Consider the following 21,429-nt stretch of genomic DNA (forward strand, 5'->3'; position numbering starts at 1 on the left):
ATCTACAATAATCATTCCTTGTGATAGCAATTCTACTCTGCCAACCTTTATGGTCACCTCTTTATACCCCACCTGAGGCAAGGGCTGACCATTGCTGGCAAAGATGTTAATATGTTCATCTGGACTGCGGTTAATGTCTGAATCAGTCCAGTATCGTTTATAAAGGATATATGGCATTGTTGTCACCTCGGAACCAGTGTCCAGCGATGCGTTCATCGTGATGCCATCAAGCATGACAGGTAGGACCGGTCGTCCTCCCACGTACTTGTCTCGCCCGCCAACTTTGTGGGCCTGGTCGTCTTACTCCTGGGGGTTGGCCCTCTGCCCCAGGGGTTGCTCGTGTAAATTGCAGAATATTGCGAGATGCCCCGTCTTTTGACAGCAGCGGCAGATGGGTTGTCCGTTCTGGTCATAGCGATCGCTGTTTCTTCCTCTGGTCGGTGGAATCCTTCTCTGCCGTCACCACGGGATGTCATCTGGACTGGAAGCCAGCTGGATCCTTTCTTTTGGAGACACTTGCATGGCCTGCACAGTTTTGGTTAATGTAGCCACACTTTTGGTCAGCTCCTGGACCTGAAGGCGTAGAGCTGCAGAGGGGTTATTATCTAGGGTCTGCGCGTCAGCCTCCACAGGTGCCGGGGAGAAGGACGCCACCTCCTGGTGGTATGTGATAGCTGGGCACCGGAGGGGTGCCGTGCCACTTGGGGTTGGTTCTCGCAGCACCCGGATGGCCCGGTCTTTAAATTGCACAAAGTCCAGATCAGGGTTTTGCAGAGCCATAATGCGCAGCTGGGTTCTGTGGGCATTAGACAGGAGTCCCTAAACTGTTCGGTTTGCAATCTGTCCTCGTCTTGCACACTGTCAGGGTCTACCTGTTTAATGGCCCGCAGCACCTCCTGCAGGTTTAGAGCATAGTCCCGGACACTGTCCTGCACCCTTTGTTTGCACCCGTAGAACTTCATTTTAATCTCTGCTGCTGTGCGGGTGTCAAAGGTATACTTTAACCAGGCCAATATTTCCTTAACATTGCTTTTGTCCCTGCCCGGCCAGGACTTCACCTCCCTCTTGGCTGCACCTATTAGCTGGCCTATAAGGTTGCTGACTTTCTGCTCCTCAGACAGGGGGTACACCTGGAACAAACTGCGCAGTCTCTCCTTAAAGTCGCTCAGGGTGTGCGACTCCCTGAGTACTGGGGCAACCACGCCGCCCCTGGTATGTATGGCATTGATAACGGCATTACAGTGGCGGCGGCCGCGCCCGCAGCTGAATCCTCTCCCAGGTTGGGCATCTTCCTCCCCCCTAGTGAACCTCAGCCAGGTCCTGGATTTCTGCGGACATACCAGTATGCAGCTCTGCAGGTGAGAGGGATCGCTTACCCGGCGGTTCCAGATCGGGGCCTCCTGCTTCTCCTCTGCTGACGGCAAATTACGTGATGACACAGTTCAGTAAAGTCTATGGCACACAGTACCCGGTTATACCGGGCTTCGTGAATCCTGTTCATGATGCCAAGTATGACGCGCCCCCTGGGCCGTGGGGTACTCGGTAGCCGGGCCGGTCGGTGCTGGGGGATGTCATGGTGGCAGTGACCCGGTCCGTGACCCAGGGCGGTCAATTAAAGGGAAATTAAAAGGGGAATAAAGTTTTTAGAGATAATATTCGTGACGCCACCTGTGGCTATATGGGGCCACCGCTGCGATGCAGATCCACTGGAGGTGATGGTGACGCAGCAAAGTTGGTTGAGCTCTCCACAGGCAGAGCTAAGCTCCAAGGCATTGTAGAGGATTTGAAGAGTAGGTGTTGTCGGCAGGGACAGTGTCGTGCAGGGCTGGGGGCGCAGGTAATGAACAGACAACACATTAATGGCGGTTTCCTCTTGCTTTACTTGCGGTTTGTCAGAGCAGACCCAGGCATGGGTACTAACTGGTAGTGGAGGTCCGGGTGGCCTGGAAGCAATTTGGGGATCCACCTTGCCAGGTGGAGTTGTAGGCCTTCCCTCTGTGTTATTCTCTTTGGCCCTGCTGCTTGTAGCTATGCTGTGGCCCTCGTCCCTGAGTAAAATGTCTTTTTCCTCACCCGTATGGCAGGCAGCTCGGGCCTTCTGTAAATGTCGCTCCCACATGGCGGTGCTGGGCCCTATCATGCTGCTGAACTGCCGGGCGTCTGGTGGGGCCAGGAGACCTGTAGTCTCCTGCCCTCCGGATCTCGCTGCTGGGCCTTCAGTGCCCCACAGCCACAGACTCCGGTGTCCGGTTCCTTTGCACTTCTCTCCTTAGGTGAGCTTTTCCACAGCTCCCCTCCTCAGGTCCTTCCTCGTCGCTGTCCTGTATTCAACTCCGCTCAACTAACTCTTACTTACCTCGCCTCCAGATTCCAGTTGCCAAGGGGAGGAGCTCCCCTTCCTGGTCTGAAGCCAGGAAAGTGTTGTATGCTGGTATACCTGATTAGGGGACCCCTCCTTGCTTCCAGGCATGGCATCACTCCTTGTGAGGGAGGCAACACGACCGTGGCAACCGGACCCCTGGGGTGCCACACTCTATCAAGAAAATTCAAGATTTTTTCATCTTTGCTGTCTCAACGCACAAAATGTGAATGAAAGCCGTGCCGGATGCCCATTTTTCTATAATGAGTACATCATAATGTGTGGTGGTGGCCACTGTGAGGGTATCATAATGTGTGTGACGAGCACTGTGGGGTCATAGTGAAAACACAAAAGTCATTATCTCAATAAATTAGAATAATTAACAAAAAACACGTGCATAGGCTTCCTACGCGTTTAAAAATGTCCCTTAATATGTTTCAGTAAGCTCCACAATCATGGGGAAGACTGCTGACTTGACAGATGTCCAGAAGGCAGTCATTGACACTCCACAAGGTCCCAGAGTTCCAATTTTCATTTGGAAATCAAGGTCCCAGAGTCTGGAGGAAGAGTGGAGAGGCACACAATCCAAGCTGCTTGAGGTCTAGTGTGAAGTTTCCACAATCAGTGATGGTTTGGGGAGCCATGTCATCTGCTGGTGTAGGTCATCTGTGTTTTATCAAGACCAAAGTCAGTGCAGTAGTCTACCAGGAAATTTTAGAGCACTTCATGCTTCCCTCTGCCGACAAGCTTTTTGGATATGGAAATTTCATTCTCCAGCAGGACTTGGCACCTGTCCACACTGCCAAAAGTACCAATACCTTGTTTAAAAACAACAGTATCACTGTGCTTGATTGGCAAGCAAACTCACCTGGCCTTAACCCCATAGAGAATCTATGGGGTATTGTCAAGAGGAAGATGAGAGACACCAGACCCAACAATGCAGATGAGCTGAAGGCTGCTATCAAAGCAACCTGGGCTTCCATAACACCTCAGCAGTGCCACAGGCTGGTCACCTCCATGCCACGCAGCATTGATGCAGTAATTGATGCAAAAGGAGCCCTGACCAAGTATTGAGTGCATTTACTGAACATACATTTCAGTAGGCCAACATTTCGGATTTTAAAAACATTTTTCAAGCTGATGTTATAAATACGTTACTCCTATTCTCTAGATATACTGACCTCTGATCAGAGATTTTATCACTTTTATCACTTTTAACTGGTTTTATCTATTTTTTCAAATAAAGCTTAATTTATTTTATCCAATTTACTACTAGTCCTTAGTTTCGCTTCCACGTTGGTAACTCCCCATTTTCCCTCTACCCACTACCCAAGCGCGAATTATACCCCTATTTGTATTGGTACTACCCCATTGACACATTGTGGTTTGTGTCCCTTGATTCGCTGCTTATAAGTGATTAGCCTACTAGCGCCTCCTACCGCTTATTTGGATAATTAGATCATTTCTTTTAACCACCTTAGAAGGCTGCTTAGCTGCTCACCTACCTCACCCACTCCTCCCCCCCCCCCTCTCTCTCTTCCCAATTTACTCATAGATACTTATCCTTAGGCACTATGGGGGACCTCTGGTACGACAGGAGGGAACGTATTGAGAATATTCAACTATTCTTCCACAACTCCCAAAAAAAACCATCCAAAATTAATCCGGAAATAATTAAAGCCGCAAAGGACTCACTAAAAACATTAGAACAACTACTCCTAAAAGAGATGAGAGACTTGTGGGAAGTGGCCACCTTAGAACACTATCTAGCCCATGATATCATACCCTCTGGCCTAATAGTTTCAAAAGCTCTATCAGGGGACATTGGCGATCCCACCACCCTGTCTGAATGGGAAACTATGTTTAAAGATTTTTCAAAACAAGCAGTTCAGTTTATAATTAACAAGAAAAAGACAACTCATGGAAAATAAAAATAAGATCAATATTCTATTCAATGAAATTAAGCCTCAACAAAATCACCCTGATATTGTGAGCTTAAGCAACAGTATAAAAAATAGAATTAACCAGAAGGAACAGGAAATAATAACAAGAAAAAGGAATAAGTTCGGGAGAGATGCCGTACCTCTACCCGAACAACGCAGTGAGGATCGGAACTTCTTTGAAATCCTGGATGAAGTAGTGGGGAGTCCCACTAACTCCAGGTCTTCATTAGATGAAATTTCCATCCATCCCACCTCTGATAATGGATCCCCCCCAGGATGTGACCAAAACTATGGTCAGACCTCAGACCACCCAAACCCCTCTCAACAAGAAATCCAGACCCCAATTACGGTACAGAACCGTTTTCAATTATTAGGTAATATATCAGAAGAGCCCGAAAACTCTCCAATGGTTCCACTCACAGGGAACCCCCCTACTCCTGCTAACGAAACCTTGCCTCCGCAAACACAACGAACACCACCTGGTACTTCCACTTCGTTCCCCTCGATAAGAAAACATACCAGTAAGGTTGATTTTTTTCAGAAGGCCCCCAAAAAAAACGCAAAAGGGGATGCAGGGGAGGGAAACTCGCCCAAAAGAAAAAGAACAACTCAAAAAAAGTGACCAGCAATGACTCCATATTCAACCTAAGTAAATATAAACTAACAGCTAGTGACACCACCCTACTAACAAAAGGCCTCAAATATGCACCCTCAACTAAATTCGACAAATTCCAGGCCTTCATAGGTATAAAGAAATTTATAAGGAAACTAGCCCTAAAAAAAATATTTTGTCAAAAGAGAAGGGGAAATTAGTACCACTACATTAACCAATTCACCAACTAACCCAGCAATTTTACATACCTCCTTAAAAAACAAATCAAACTTTCACCCTATCCAGGAACATTCAGAGGCCATTAATACATTTGAAAAAAATGTCACGGACGACATCCGCCGGCTCAGTGACAAGAAGTGCTTAAAATTCAGTACCAATCTTACTAAATCAGAAATAACTGCCATAAAGAATCTACAGAAAAATAAAGATATAGTCATCCGCCCGGCCGATAAGGGAGGCGGCATAGTTATTTTAGATCATGACTATTATCACAAAGAGTCACTTAGACTTCTGAGTGACTCACGCACATATCGAATTATCCCTTCAAACCCAACTACTATTTATCTACAGGAACTAAAAACATTAACCAGAAAGGGATTAGAGGCAGGTTTTCTCACTAAAAATGAATATGACTATGTGAATATTCCATACCCTAGACTAGCCGTATTCTACCATCTACCCAAAATACATAAAGACCAAAAAGAACCCCCAGGGAGACCAATCATTTCAGGGATACAATGTCTTACAGCCAATCTTTCTAGATTAGTAGACCACCACCTTCAAGACCTAATACCAGTATTACCATCTCATCTGAAGGACAGCAAGCATGCAATACAAATATTAAATAATATCACCTGGCAGAGTAACTATATCCTGGGGACCTTAGACATTACCTCTTTGTATACCAACATTCAACACCAAAAAGGATGTGAGGCCTCCCGCCACTTTTTACAACAAAAAATGTCCATAGAACAGAGCCAGTTCATCACAGAATGTATGACATTCATACTTACTCATAATTATTTTGCATATGAGGAGAACTACTACTCCCAGCAATGGGGTACTGCCATGGGAACCAGGTTCGCCCCCAGCTACGCTAATTTGTATGTGGGGGAGTGGGAATCTCTAACCATACACCCGGGGGGTACCCTACACCCAAACCTGGTCCTATGGCGGAGATTTATTGACGACATATTATTCATATGGTCAGGTGATCATTCTTCCCTTGAGAAGTTCCTACAGGATATAAATAACAATAACTACTTCCTACAGTTTACATCTACCACCAGCACCAAAACCATTAACTTTTTGGATTTAAATATTTATATTGAAGAAAATCATATCCGGACACGTACCTATTATAAACCCACAGACGCAAACGGATATATACCACTGGACAGCTGTCACCTACCCAACTGGTTACTCAATGTACCTCGTAGCCAGTACATACGAATACACAGAAATTGCTCGACAAATCCCGATTTCAGAAAAGAGGCTGATCAACTGACAAGAAAGTTCCTTGAGAAAGGCTATGATGCTAAATTTCTTAATGAAACAGTAGATTCTGTAGCTCAAATACCACGGGAAACCCTTTTGAACCCATCCAGAAAAACCAATAAAAAATCACAGTATGATAGGGAACAACTTAACATTCCGATCATCATACCATATTGTTCCAATATCCATCTATTCAGGAAAATTGTGGGGAAACATTGGCACATACTCAGGGATGACAAAATAATTGGAGATCAGTTACATGTCAATCCCCAATTTATATATAAAAAGGCACGGAATTTAAGAAACATATTAGCACCAACAACAAATAATTTTTCAGTTAGCAATCAAATATATACCCCCTTTAAACAAAAAATTAAAGGTTTTTTTCCATGTAAAAAATGTAAAATGTGCAGAATGGTTAAAACCTGCAAACAAAGTACTGTCAGCCATGGAACTGAAACATACCCCATTAAAGACTTTATCACCTGCACAAGTACAGGAGTAATATATGGTCTGACATGCCCTTGCCAAAAGATGTATGTAGGGCGTACTAAAAGACCTATGAATGTCAGAATAAACGAACATCTAAGGAACATAAAAAACAAATATAAGGAACACCCGCTCTCCAAGCATTACATGGAAAAACATAATGGATGCATAAAAGGGACTCAAATTACAGGTATCAACTAAACACCCTTAAACCCAAAGGGTTAAACAGTGACATCGAGCTGTTTGCATTTAATGACTGACAGACCTGTGTGTGCTTAGAGAACATACACATGACTGACAGGCAGTCATCAAGACCACTCCTGACTAGAGTATATAAGGGCACTGATGCTGGGTAGGACTATCCCTGAGGAAGAAAGACGTATCTTTCGAAACGCGTAGGACCCGCCCTATCCCAGCTCACTAGCGCTAAGAGACCGCTGCATCCTGTGTGTCACGTGACAGCGCGTCACACTAGTCTCGCGTGCTTTCTGCAGGAAGCGCGCGCTCTCCCTATCCGAGATCACGCGAGGAGCGGAAGTCTCCGGCCGGGACTCCGCTCTCGCTCCGGATACAGTCACGGTACCTGCCGACAGGACGCCCCCGTCCCTGGGACAACTATCTGACTCAGATCCACGCAGACTTCCCCAACTGTGAGTAACTGGGTGCTGCGACCGCTCCGTCTACTTTGCACAGCTTTACCCTGCATTGACTAACCGGCCGCTTCCCTCCTAGTACCAGGTCTATACGTTAAGACTACCCCTACCAATATTTTCTTCTATCTGGTCACGACCGGCTCTGGGACCTAAGGGAACCACCGTGCTACAAACTTCCCTGACAAGGCATACCTAGTAGGATTCTCATATCTCATAGTAGGATTTCTTCTATCTGGCCACGACCGGCTCTAGGACCTAGGGGAACCACCGTGCTACAAACTTCCTTGACAAGGTATACCTGGTAGGATTCTCATACCTTAGCTGGCTGACATCTTGCCTCACCTGACCCATGTGACTCACCTCACTACAGGTACAATTATCACACCACCAGGACGTACAGGGTCACCACTGTTACAGACCCACCGGACTTCCCTGGACTGCTACAGGTGACCTAATGGAACACACCTGCACCATCAGGTAAATATCCACTACTTATTTATAGCCCCTACTAGGGCAAAGATCGTTTTCTACCCACCCTCTACCTTCGCTGCAGGTAGACTAAAAAGACACCCAGGACACCAGGTTTCCAGGAAGCCTAGGCCTCTGGACCTCTTTTTACCCGAAACTAATATCCGCCCGGATTACAGTAGGTACAGAGAATTTACTTACTTTACGCATCTCTCTACCTTAATTTATCCTTTATACCTCTTAATTTGTCCTGTAGATTCTCCCACCATGGAATAAGAGCACCTACCTAACAGATAGTCCCTGATACTTATTCACCAATAAGAACAAGGACCCTACTACAGGTACATTGGTCACCAATTATCTCATCCTGACCTTATCCAATATCCCACTAAACTAACCTCCCTTACCCCTTTTTCCACAGGTTCTTACACCTCTGGACCACATTAAGGACCATCTTCTATCAAAATAATACGTTACTCCTATTCTCTAGATATACTGACCTCTGATCAGAGATTTTATCACTTTTATCACTTTTAACTGGTTTTATCTATTTTTTCAAATAAAGCTTAATTTATTTTATCCAATTTACTACTAGTCCTTAGTTTCGCTTCCACGTTGGTAACTCCCCATTTTCCCTCTACCCACTACCCAAGCGCGAATTATACCCCTATTTGTATTGATGTTATAAAGTATTCTAATTTACTGAGATAATGACTTTTGTGTTTTCATTGGCTGTAAGCCATAATCATCAACATTAACAGAAATAAACACTTGAAATAGATCACTCTGTTTGTAATGACTCTATATAATACATGAGTTTAACTTTTTGTATTGAAGAACTGAAATAAATTAACTTTTTGATGATATTCTAATTTAGTGAGATGCACCTGTATATAGACACACATGCATGCAAGGAAGAAGTTGTCCTTGGTCATTCATTTGCAGCCTAGATATATTTTTGAGCTAGAAGGCATTTTCTTTACATGGCTTTCTGGAAGAATAGAGGAAGGAGCTGGATAATCTGGCTGTATCCACCTATTATGGTATTATTGGGAGTTTTCCTGCAAGGAAAATCTGTGATAATACCTTGATAAGTGGACACACCTTTTTTGTGTAATGGTTTAATAAATACTGCTCTATTACAGGCAAATATTATGTTTTAAGTTTGAGTCTCTACAAGGAATATAAAGCTCAGCATCAGATAAATGAGCCTTTGATTTCTATAAAGATATATTAGTAAATTAATTAGCATAAATTTAACCCATTTTAAATAAAAAAGCGATACTTAAGAGTGGATATACATGGATTTCGGCCATTTTTTTTTTCAGTAATAATGTACTTGCTAATTTTTTTGTAAGAGAAAGTATTATTATTATTATCTACTAACAAATATTGTATAAAATAGGGTAAAGAAGAGATCAGATCTAATCGGTGCCTTTAAACTTGATCCTGTTTACCTTCAATATGATCAACAAGAATCAGGTGAGTAAATCTATAAATCGATAAATACTGACAAGCACTTTATAATATAGCAGCCATTTTTATGCCTCTGAATATGAATGTGCCTCTGGTTAAAAGTCATTTTATATAATTACATAGTTAGTACAGGTGAAAACAGACACATGTCCATCAAGTTCAAGCAAGGGATGGGGAAAATAATGGCAATGGGGTTTGGTACATCCATAATGTATAATCAAGTCTGCCCTAAAGAGCAGGATTTCCCTCCTAATCGAGTGTCAATCAAATAAATCAACATTCAGAGCAAGAGTTTTACACATGTTCACAATTATTTATGTTATTTTCTTCTAAAAAAGCATTTAAAGGACACCTGTCAGCAGGATTGTGCTTAGTAAACTACATACACTGCTAGGTGGGCGACATTACACTGATTAAAATGATACCTTTGATGATGAAATCCATCCAGTTATTCTTTTATAATCTTTAGTTTCAGTTCTGCCATAATGATATGCATGTGCTCTGGTGCTCTGCTTCTGTATTCATGTATTCCTATATCTGGCCTCTGACAGGTCACTGTTCTTTCAATGACCTGCCTACGATTTTTAATACTGCCTTTGTAATTTCTCTGCCCATTTGAAATATACATGTCCCAAAATGGACGCCCGTCGCCCGCACATTCGCAGTAGCATTTTTCGGTTGCAGAGAGATGCTACAGCGCACGCGTGGACACCATTTTGCTTTTGGAAAAAGTATAGGTGCAGCAATATGGCGCAGCGCATGCGCAGTAGCATCTCTTGGCAATCAAGAAATGCTACTGCGCAAGCGGGGGCGGCGGGGGCCATATTGCTGCAGGCAATTTTTTTTTCCTCTAGCAAAATGGCGCCCGCGCGAGCTCTGTAACGTCTATCGCTTGCCGATGCTACTGCGCATACGCGGGCGTCATTTTGCTACAGGAAAAAGAAACTTGCCTGCAGCAATATGGCTCCCGCTGCCCACCCTTGTGCAGTAGCATTTCTCGATTGCTGAGATGCTACTGTGCATGCGTGGCGCCATATTGCTGTACCCACACTCTTTTCTCAAAAGCAAAATGGCGCCTGCGCAGTAGCAGCCAAAACATACTACTGCGCATGTGTGGGCATCGCCATTTTGGGATATGTAGATTTCACATGGGCAGAAAAATTACAAAGGCAATATTTAAAATAGTAGGTAGGTCACTGAAAGCACAGTGACCTGTCAGAAGGCAGAGATAGGAATACATGAATACATAATGAGAGCACCAGAGCACATGCACATCATTATTACGGATTTCATTATCAAAGGTATCATTTTACTCAGTGTAATGGCGCCCACCTGACAGTGTATGTAGTGTACTAAACAGAATCCTGCTGACAGGTGCGCTTTAAGCCTTTTTGAAACCAGCTATGATCAGCTCTGGAGATAGACTGTTGCACAGAATAATACTTCTTACAGTAAAGAACCTGTCTCTTATAGAGATTAAGCCTTTCTTTCTCCAGACAAAGGGAATACCCTCTTGTCTTTTGATTTTCAATTTTTTTTGCAATTTTGCTGTTTATTCTTCTTCCAAGAACCATTACTTTTTCATCCACATAGCTGTATGAGGGCTTGCTTTCGGAGCCTGCATCAAAGAGGGTGACCTATTAATTAACGTAATAATACATCACATGTCAGGAAGGGGTTAATAAGTGGCATTACTAAGATCCTCCATGCCCCTTGCCAGCTTTGTGCCTGTCCTTTGTACTTTTTTCTAACTTCAAGGCATCTTTTTTCTGAACTGTTGCCCAGAAACTGAACTGCATATTCCAGATGAGGTGGCACTAACGCTTCGTAAAATCGTAATATTACGTCCCTGTTTCGCAAGCCCATGCCTTTTTAATGCATGATAATATCCTGCTTGCCTTAGAAGCTGCTGATTGGCATTGCATGGTGTTATTTAGTCTGTAATCTACAAGTGCAAGGACACAAAGACAGTAAAAAGAAAAAATCAGCTTACCATTGTAGTCGTCAATACCGGAATACGATAGTGGATGCACGGAAAAAATACTGGGCCAGCAACCCAGCTGTGGAGTCACAAAAACGAAAAGAAAAAAATAAATAATTCCAGCACCACACAAATTCATAAAAGGTAGAAAATTTATTTAGATCATATCAGATAAAATATATCACAAATATGACATGAATAAACAAAAAATGATAAAAGAAAAAGGTGGGAACAAACACCTTACGCGTTTCAGATAAGTATGTCCTTAGTCATACAGTATATTCATTTGTATATGGGTGTCAGGAGAGATGAGTTTCTTATGTAATTAATCAGTATATGTCCATATATATATTACATAATATATTTGTATTTCTATATATATCTATAAATATATATACTCTAATGTGCATATATATGCATACGCATACATACATAGTCATGGCCGAAAGTGTTGACACCCTTAAAATTGTTTCAGAAAATGAAGTATTTCTCCCAGAAAATTATTGCAATTACACATGCTTTGTTATATACATGTTTATTTCCTTTGTGTGTATTGGAACAGCGCAAGAAAAAAAAAAGAAACGAAGGCAAATTGGACTTAATTTCAAAACCCCAAAAATGGGCCAGACAAAATTGTTGGCACTCTCAACTTAATATTTGGTTGCACACCCTTTGGAATAAATAACGAATAATTTTCAATGAGAAAAACTTAATTTTCTGGAACAATTTCAAGGGTGGCAAGTCAACACTTTCGGCCATGACTATGTAGGTATGTATATATATTGTAAGATGGCCGCCGGACAGGAGACCGGAGCGTCTAACTGGTCTGTAGGAGCCAGTACTCATAATGGTTTGTAGGGGATCAAATACTTATTTCTCACTGCAAAATGCAAATACATTTATCTAATTTCTACAATGTGATTTTCTTGATTTTTTTGGGGATATTCTATCACTCAATGTTAACATTAACCTACCCTTAAAATCATAGACTGTTCATGTCTTTGTCAGTGGGCAAACTTACAAAAAGAGCAAGGGATCAAATAATAATTTCCTTCACTGTATACATACTGTACATATACACACACAGGTAGAATATACCCATACACAGTATTTATGTTTTAAATACGTCTATATACGTGATCTTTATGAGCATTTATTGTGCCTGTGCATTTATATACAATACACAGATGCAATGTGTATATTACAGGTGCAGTACTTCATTATTAATATACCGATTCCACTGGATAAGGAGTAGGGTCTGGTGACAGGAATCAGTTACAGCCTGGATTCATCATAGCAGCAGCAACAGGAGGCTGCAGTGTCAGAGATTAGAATTTGTGACATGGTGACCTTGTGCTTGGAGTTCCCTGCTGGCCGGTGCTTTGTGTGGCTGAGAAACCTGATCCTGCACCGACCAGCATGGAGCTCCGAACATACAGGCTATGTGCCCACGATGCAGAAATGAAGTAGAAATTTTCCTGAGCATTTCTGCATCTCCTTGGCAGAAAAACACATGCGGTTTTTACATGCGCTTTTTACATGCGTTTTTGACGCGTTTTTGAATGCGTATTTGCCATGCGTTTTTCCAATGCATTGTATAGGCAAATACGCATGCAGAAACGTACAAGAATTGGTCATGTCCGTATTTTTTCTGAGAGTAAAATCTGCGCTTAAAAATCCTGACCATGTGCACAGAACTTGCAGAATGTCATAGGAAGTCATGGGATAAGGTATGCAATGCTTTTCTGGAGCGTTTACGCGCTGCAAATACGCACCAAAATACGCACCAAAAACACATTGTGGGCACACAGCCATAGAGTCACTAAATCACTCTAATCTCAGACTCTGCGACCATTACTGCTGTGAGGAAGCTGATAGGCAGCAGGAAGCATTCTCACCTCCATCGATAGAAGAGTCCTTGGGTGAGTATGTGAGAATGTGCCCCTCTGCTGGAGGTCGGGAGCAGGCTCTATGGTTACAGGCTGAGGAGAGCAGGAGCCGGGAGGCGGAGTAACTGGGAGAAGGGGCAGGTTCTATTTGAATAAGGTGAACTTTATTTAAAATTGAGTTGCACAGCCCTAGAGATCTGGGGCTTTGTGCTTATGATTCATGGCACAGGTCCCAAATCAAAGTGCCTAAAGACGCCCCTCACCCTAGCGATGCCCCATGAGCCAGAGTTTGACATGTATGATCTACATGCACAGTGAGGCAAAGACTTTTGGGGGCTGGCATCGTGTCAGGAGCAAAGAAGCCACTTATCTTCAAGAAAAATATCAAAAACAGAATGACCAATATACAGGAAGTACAGGGATTGATCTGAATAGGACTGAAGTAATGTTTTTTTCTCTGATGAAGGCCCCTTCAGACTTCTTGGGACATCTGGAATAATAGATTGTCTGGTGAATAAAAGGCAAGTTCTATGTCATTCCAACAGTAAAACGTCCTGAGACCATTCATGAGTGGAGTTGCTTTTTATCAAAGGAAGTGGACTCGCACAGCATTTTTTCAAAGAACACTCCCATGAATTAAAAAATAGTAGCTAAATATCTTTCAAGAGCAACTCCTAGTGATCCAGAAGCAATCTGGTGACGAGCAATACTTTTTCCACTATGTCACAAGGTAAAAGTGATAACTAAGTGTCTCGATGATTAAAACATTTAAATTTTGGGTTCATGATCAGGAACCTCCTCAGACCTTAATCTCGTTGAGAACCTATGGTCAATACTCAAAAAGCAGTAGGACAAACAAAAAGTGTGATAAACTCTAAGCACTGATTAGGCAAGAATGTGCTGCCATCAGTCAGGATTTGGCCCCGAAGCTGATGTCCAGCATGTCATGGTGAACTGCAGAAGTCTTGGAATAGAAGGGTCAACAATGTACGGTAGATATCATTGTACTTCATTATACTAAAGAAATATCTGACTAAAAGATCTGACACTGAAGCAGCAAACTGTGGAAACCAAAAACTTGTGTAAAAAAAACTTTTGGCCATTTTTGTATATTTATCCAAGTGAGATAAGTATTCAAGTATAAACAGAGCGGTGCCCAACTCCCAATTGCCAATATTTATGTGACTTTTTTGTTTATATATTTAAAGATTTTTTTGGATTTGCCTTGCTTTTCCTTGCTTTCCTTGCTACCTTCAGTTCATTTTCTGCTTTAGCCGATTTGATTTTTTTTACAGATTCTCTTGAGCTTTTTGTAATTTTTACTGGAGCTTACTCCTCAGATTTATATATTCTAAATGCCCTTTTTTGTAATTTATTGTCTTTCTAACAGTAGGTGTAAGCTATGTGGAGGTTTAAGTTCTTTTGTCTACACTTTTTAACTATAGGAATATAGTTGCGTTTACCATTTGTATCACTATTACTATCTAACAGCTGCTCTCAGTCATTGGCCTAAAGTGCAGACATAAACTTGGGGAAATTGGCCTTTTTAAAATTAAGTGTTTTTCTTTCATCTCCTGGGTATGTTTTTTTTTTTAAGATTAACCAAAATGAAATGATATTGTGTTCACTGGTACAAGTTTTTCATGAATAGTGACATTTCCAAGAAGCTATGTATTGTTAGAAATGATCAGATTAAACAGAGCATCACCTCTTATTGGGTCTTCCATGAACTGGTGCATGAAATTATACTGTAAGGCTATGTGCCCACGTTGCATTTATGAAGCAGAAAATTTCTGCTGCATAAATGCAAGTCCTCTCCCGGAAAAACGCATGCGGAATTCCGCACGCGTTTATCGCGCGTTTTTCGCGCGTTTATCACGCGTTTTCCACATGCGGAATTGCCTTGCGTTTTTTATGCATTGAACAAAGGCAATTCTGCTTGCGGAAACGCAAAATTAAATGACATGCTGCGGATTTTTGAACGCAGCATAAACGCTGCGGAAAAATCCGCAGCATGTGCATAGAACTTGCGGAATCCCATTGGGGACCATGGGGTGCGTGTTACCAAGCGTTTTTCAAGCGTTTACGCTGCGGAAATTCCGCATCAAAAACGCTTGAAAAATGCTACGTGGGCACACAGCCTTACAAACTGACGAGGAATTTCCTTCCCTTTGCAGGAGTAGAACCTTGATCCCAGTCAATATCTGAATAGTTAAAATCTCCGATTGTCAGTACTGTACCAGCCAATGACTTGATTATGCAGCTGACCTTGCAACTCCTAAGTGATGTTGGCAGAAATCTACAAAAACAGGGAGTATAACAGTCAAGATAAAATATAAATCTTTATTGAGGAAATACAAACAAGATAAAAATACATAAAAAGAGGATGTCAGACAGAAGGCTGAAGCCGCACAGAGAATCCCAATGCCAAAGTGACATCAGCTAATCAGACAAAAACAGGGAAACAAATAGTATGGGCAAGTAAATAGATATTATGCAATTAATATAGTAGTAAACCTGCAAGAGAACATGCCAAGTGGCAAATTCCAAAGGAAAATCCAGAAAGAAACAAATGCATGTTAGCTGTGGGCGAGCTGCTGCTTCTCAGCGACCTGGCACCCCACAAATAAACAGTGTCCCAGTCCATCGATGTTGTGCTATGTACAATGCAGTGCACTCACTTTCAGGCCGGAGGCCTCCGCTGCATCCATGTACTTTGGTCCTGGATCAGTCACACACATCAGGGAACACTCAGTTTGTTATAACAAATTCAACTTTACTGTACAGTTCAGATACAGCAGTCTTTAACAAACAGTATTGGGCACAGCACCCTCCAGTTGCAGTTTTATTAATACAGTACATTTCAAGTCTCTGCTTACATTCAGCTCAGACAATCCCTATGCTTGATCCTCCTGTCAGCCCTAGGGATTTCCCATACGGCCCCACAGCACTCCCGAGATCTGCTACTTTTCCCTCACATGGTTCCCCTTTCCTCTGTATGGAAGGCATTAAGGCACACTCCTCAGTGCCTAGTTTGAGTCATAGGCAGTGGACATTACAGGAAGGTCCACAGGAAATTTGTTACGACCTTATGCTGTCACAACAATATGTATTCAACGTGCCTCCAGTCCACTGCAACTTAAACCTGAACTTAACAGGAACCTTTCACTAACTCAGGCTCTGATTAAGCCAGGAAATGCTTCCCCTGCTGGGATGGTCCCAATCATTTTACTGTATCTGTTCATGCCGTCTGTTGCTGTGACAACCTAACCTTTCACCTACATTCTAGCACACAGCTTGCATTACTTTCCTACTAACAATACTTATACTAACACACAAATATGCCCCCACTGCCTCTCTTAATCTATCTGTAACTACTCTGGATCCTAAAGTTCCTATCTATCAATATCTAAATACTTACTTATATCCTATTCTTCCCCTAAACCTGAGCTAGCTGAGTGTACAGAGTTACCTTAGACTTTACCAATACAGTACCCACATGGCAGCATCAGTACTTGCAACATTCTATGCATTTCACATTTTATATTACACTATAAACTGCAATGAAACCACATGTTTCCCGCAATTTCCTCCGGGATAAATAAAGTATATCTTATCTTATGTTGCAGTACATACTTTACAAACGTTGTCTTCAGGAGCAGGTATATATCAGTCACTGTCGCACCTTTGCATAATACTTGCCAATTCTATTTGTCTCCCTGTTTTTACCTGATTAGCTGGTATCACTTTGGCATTGGGATTCTCTGTGCGGCTTCAGCCTTCTGTCTGACATCCACTTTTTATGTATTTTTATCTTGTTTGCATTTCCTCAATAAAGATTTCTATTTTATTTTGGATGTTATACTCCCTGTTCTTTGTAGGTTTCTGCTTTCCCTTAGGAAGGTCTACTTATTATATGGTCACACTTAGGTATTTATTTCCTAAGTGATGTTGTGAGGCTCTATAGATTACACCAAAAAAATAATTTTTAAGTGTTTACTTCTCTCTGTAATCGCACCCACAAGATTTAGACTTCTATGATAGCCGATATCAGTAGGTGTGACCTACTTTACTTAAATGTATTTGTTTGCCTTTAAAAATCTTTAGCATTATCAGCTAGCTAGCTCAAGAAGAATTTTCTTCTATACTCAGATAACTCTCCTTTATCAGAGGCTTCTCTTTATCATTTCTGTCTAAGACATAGTAGTAAGGAATGGGCTCTGAAGTAGTATAGTCTTGTCACCCTGAACAAGAAAACTTCTGACTTGAGACAGACAGGTGTTTATTTTCTCATGCCGATTCGGCAATACATGATGCGAGTGGCTGCAAGACTCGGCTCACACACACCCATACAAGTCTATGGGTGCGCAAAACATCGGACTGCACGCACAGTGCACTGACACTTGGCTCAAACTCTGACAAAATTTATTTTGGGAGTATTTGCATAATTGACCCCGATTCTCTCGAATGAAAGAATCGTCGGCCATGTGACCCCGGCCTAAAATAAACTTATTAGCTGTCCTGTTGACAACTATTTTACCCTTAGATCAATCAGCATGCAAATAATTAGTGGATATAAGATCTGAGTGCTAATTTTTATAAATTAAATAAAAGTTATGCGGTTAGTTTATTACAATCAGTGATTTTTGTACAACTATTTACTTTTGATTATTGCAATTATATAGATGATACATTCCCTTTAAAGTTTTGTTAATGCAGTAGATCAGTTTCTGCATGATATTATTTTTATCAGGAGCCATGACTATATCTAAAAAACACAGTGCAGCCATATATTCCTTTTTCGAGTGCTCATGTCAATTTACATTTACCAAAACAGTACATTCAGAATCTACAAATCATCATTATGGTCATACATACTTATTGTTCCTCCAGCAAAGGAAAGGAAATGTGGTATAAATAGACATGTTTCATCAAGTAGTCAGCCAGATGCTTCAGGAGAAGGAATATACAATTATTTGCTTCATGGGGCATGGGACAGAAACAAACCTTAGGCCAGAAATGTAAAAGTTAAAAACACATTTACCTTACATTTTGTGCATCCCAATTTATTATTCCATTACCTATATTTAATATTAAGGACTTTGCACATTACTGCAATTAATCAGGCTAAAGGAAGCAATAAAGATACATGTTTCAAGGAGCAACTCTAACTTATAATTTAACATAGTCTTGATGTATCAGCAACACGTGACAGTAATAACATAATGTAATATCTCTATTAGAACAAGAAATTCAGTAGGATGGCCCAAATTTGCCTGTTTTGCAGCTTCATAACATGTTAATTGAAACCTATATAATTATCAACATATTTACAAGAATAAAGGTTACTTTTTATGATGCCAACTGCGAAATTCAGTTTACATGATAGAAAATCACGGCAAATTTGATTGGTCAAGCACAGCTGCAGACAAGAAGGTTATAATCACTGCTACACAAACACCAAGCCTAAATTATGCCTCACTGGCAGAAAATGACTGCTAGAACAAAAGGGTCATTAGCGGCTGCCTATTTACTGCAGCATTCAATTAAAGCTCAATAAAGGCTCCCATAGCTAAACTAACCTGGATCTACTGTGTGACTGGAATAATTGAAGGCCAATGTGTGATATTTAAAGTTCTCTCCAATAAAGCTTGGTTATTTATAATGCAGATAACCAAATAGTGTTCATGTTTGCTTTAGCGCTGTTCAGTGTTAAAACTGGGAGGTACAAACATGTCAGTTACCTTCCTAGGTGGTATAGCTCAATAATATGGACAATACCATACCACTTTAGAGATAATTTACATTTCACATTTGTTACAGTAATTTCTGCCACTGAAGTACTTCCGTATTGCAGGATATTTGACCTGTCAGTTTTACACTAATAGAGCCTGTTAGACACTGCTTATCGCTCATTTGCTGCAGGTTTACAGGAAGAAATCCATGCACATTGTGACGCTGAGTCACTTTTGACGGCCAGGCCGTGAGACGGGATAGTCAAGGAGTCCGAAGTCAAAGCCAGGAGGGTACGTCATAAACAGAGGGAAGAGGCAAAGGCGTAGTCAGGTACCGTTCCATAGATCAGAATACCAGGAGGAAAGCAGATCAGAGCAGAAGGGGTTAAACAGACAGATGGTCAGAACAAGGTCCAAGGTCAGGCAACAGAAGATCAATAAACAGAACTCAAGGCACAGAGAACAAAGCTCACAATAGCTGAATGTACGTCTGGCAGAGATCTGGGACAAACAGCTCAGTTAAGTAGCCATGCATTCAAATGGGATAATGAACAGCTGAAGATAGCCAGTGCCTCCCAGTCTCAGATTGGACAGCCGAGCTGTCAATCACCACGCTGACAGCTATTGTACGCCCCTGTACCAGAATGAAAATTCAACGGTTCATTTGTATGGCCTGGGTCATGGTCTCCGCCAGAGAACAAGGAGCGTCATGGAGGACCAAGGCGCCTTTAAGGGTTTCAGAAAGGCCTTTGCGGAATAGGCACCTGAGAGCTGCATCGTTCCACAGAACTGCCGGAACTCAGTACAGTAGTCCTCAGCTGTGCGATCCCCTTAGCCTCAGCGACCTGGATCCTGTCGGGTTCGTCATATGTCAGTCCTAAACTGTCAAAGAAGGTATCAACAGAAAACCGATCTGGGGCGAGGGGGGAAAAGGAATATGCCCAGGTCTGAGGACCCCCTCGCAGTAGGGACATGATTATTCCCACCCGCTAGAACTCCTCCCCTGACGATTGGGGGCACAGGGTAAAGAATAACCTACAGCTCTCCCTGAAGACCCTGAACTGGTCTCTCTCTCCAGAAAATTTATCAGGGAGGTCTATTACAGGTTCTGGAGAGACCAACTGTACATCAGTGGGTACTGACGTCACAGCGACTGCCGGCAGTGAAGGACTATCAGCGATTTTCATTATATTAGTTATCTCGCCCTGCAGCTGACATTGTGATGACTCCAGACTCTGGCATTTCCTAGCCAGATCCTGACTCATCAGCTTCAAATTTGCCATCTGGTCACAGAGCATGTGAACAGTTTCCATACAGGAGAAAAAGAAAAACGTATGTGCCAGACGTAATGTGACGCTGAGTTACTTTTCATGGCTAGGCCATGAGACGGGATAGTCAAGGAGTCCGAAGTCAAAGCCATAAACAGAGGGAAGAGGCAAAGGCATAGTCAGGTACCGTTCCGTAGATCAGAATACCAGGAGGAAAGCAGATCAGAGCAGAAGGGGTTAAAGAGACGGATGCTCAGAACAAGGTCCAAGGTCAGGCAATAGAAGATCAATAAACAGAACTCAAGGCACAGAGAACAAAGCTCACACTAGATGAATGTACGTCTGGCAGAGATCTGGGACAAACAGCTCAGTTAAGTAGCCATGCATTCAAGTGAGATAATGAACAGCTGAAGATAGCCAGTGCCTCCCAGTCTCAGATTGGACAGCCGAGCTGTCAATCACTACACTGACAGCTATTGCACGCCCCTGTACCAGATTGGATGGTCGAGCTGTCAATCACAGTACTGACAATTCCAGCATGCCCCGGTACAAGATTGGATGGCTGAGCTGTCAGTAACTGCATCCCAGACACAGTGAGGGGTGGAACCGTGACACACATGTTGCAGAAACAGCCCTCTGCACAGAAATGATCAGTGTGCTAATATACATAAACTTATACTGTTTAAGACCATATAGAATATGATCTTTTTCCATGTATTTGCTTGGTATATTTTGTGTATTAACATTTTACAACAGATTTACTAGGGTTTTTATGGAGTTTACCATAATGTAATGTCTTTTTCATTGTTCTTGAATCTGTATTATTATTATTATTATTATTATTATTATTATTATTGTATGGTATCTATTCAAACAGAAAGCAATGCAAACATTAAAAAGGAAATTTTAATTGTCCATGCCATGTCATAAAAATTATCGTAGTTTACTACCATAAAAGACTAGTGTCCTGATTCAATAAGATCGGTGTTGTACACACTAGTCTTGGTGAAGGGGAATTCAGGAGTAAGATGCATCTTTTCATTAAGAGGTGGACGACA

At 42.0% G+C, this 21,429-nt stretch overlaps 1 protein-coding gene across 2 annotated transcripts in view; it reads left to right on the top strand.

Moving 5' to 3' along the window:
- DDC (dopa decarboxylase) overlaps positions 1 to 21,429 on the top strand; it is a 379,409-nt gene that overhangs the window by 290,116 nt on the left and 67,864 nt on the right. For both annotated transcript variants that reach the window (XM_073678337.1, XM_073678336.1), the window contains exon 10: positions 9,428 to 9,504. In XM_073678337.1, coding sequence (XP_073534438.1) covers positions 9,428 to 9,504 — 77 coding nt within the window. The remainder of the gene's footprint in view (positions 1 to 9,427; positions 9,505 to 21,429) is intronic.

This window comes from Phyllobates terribilis, unplaced genomic scaffold (assembly GCF_046119375.1).
Source record: "Phyllobates terribilis strain yellow unplaced genomic scaffold, ASM4611937v1 Scaffold_4__5_contigs__length_816908805, whole genome shotgun sequence".
Lineage (NCBI taxonomy): Eukaryota > Metazoa > Chordata > Amphibia > Anura > Dendrobatidae > Phyllobates > Phyllobates terribilis.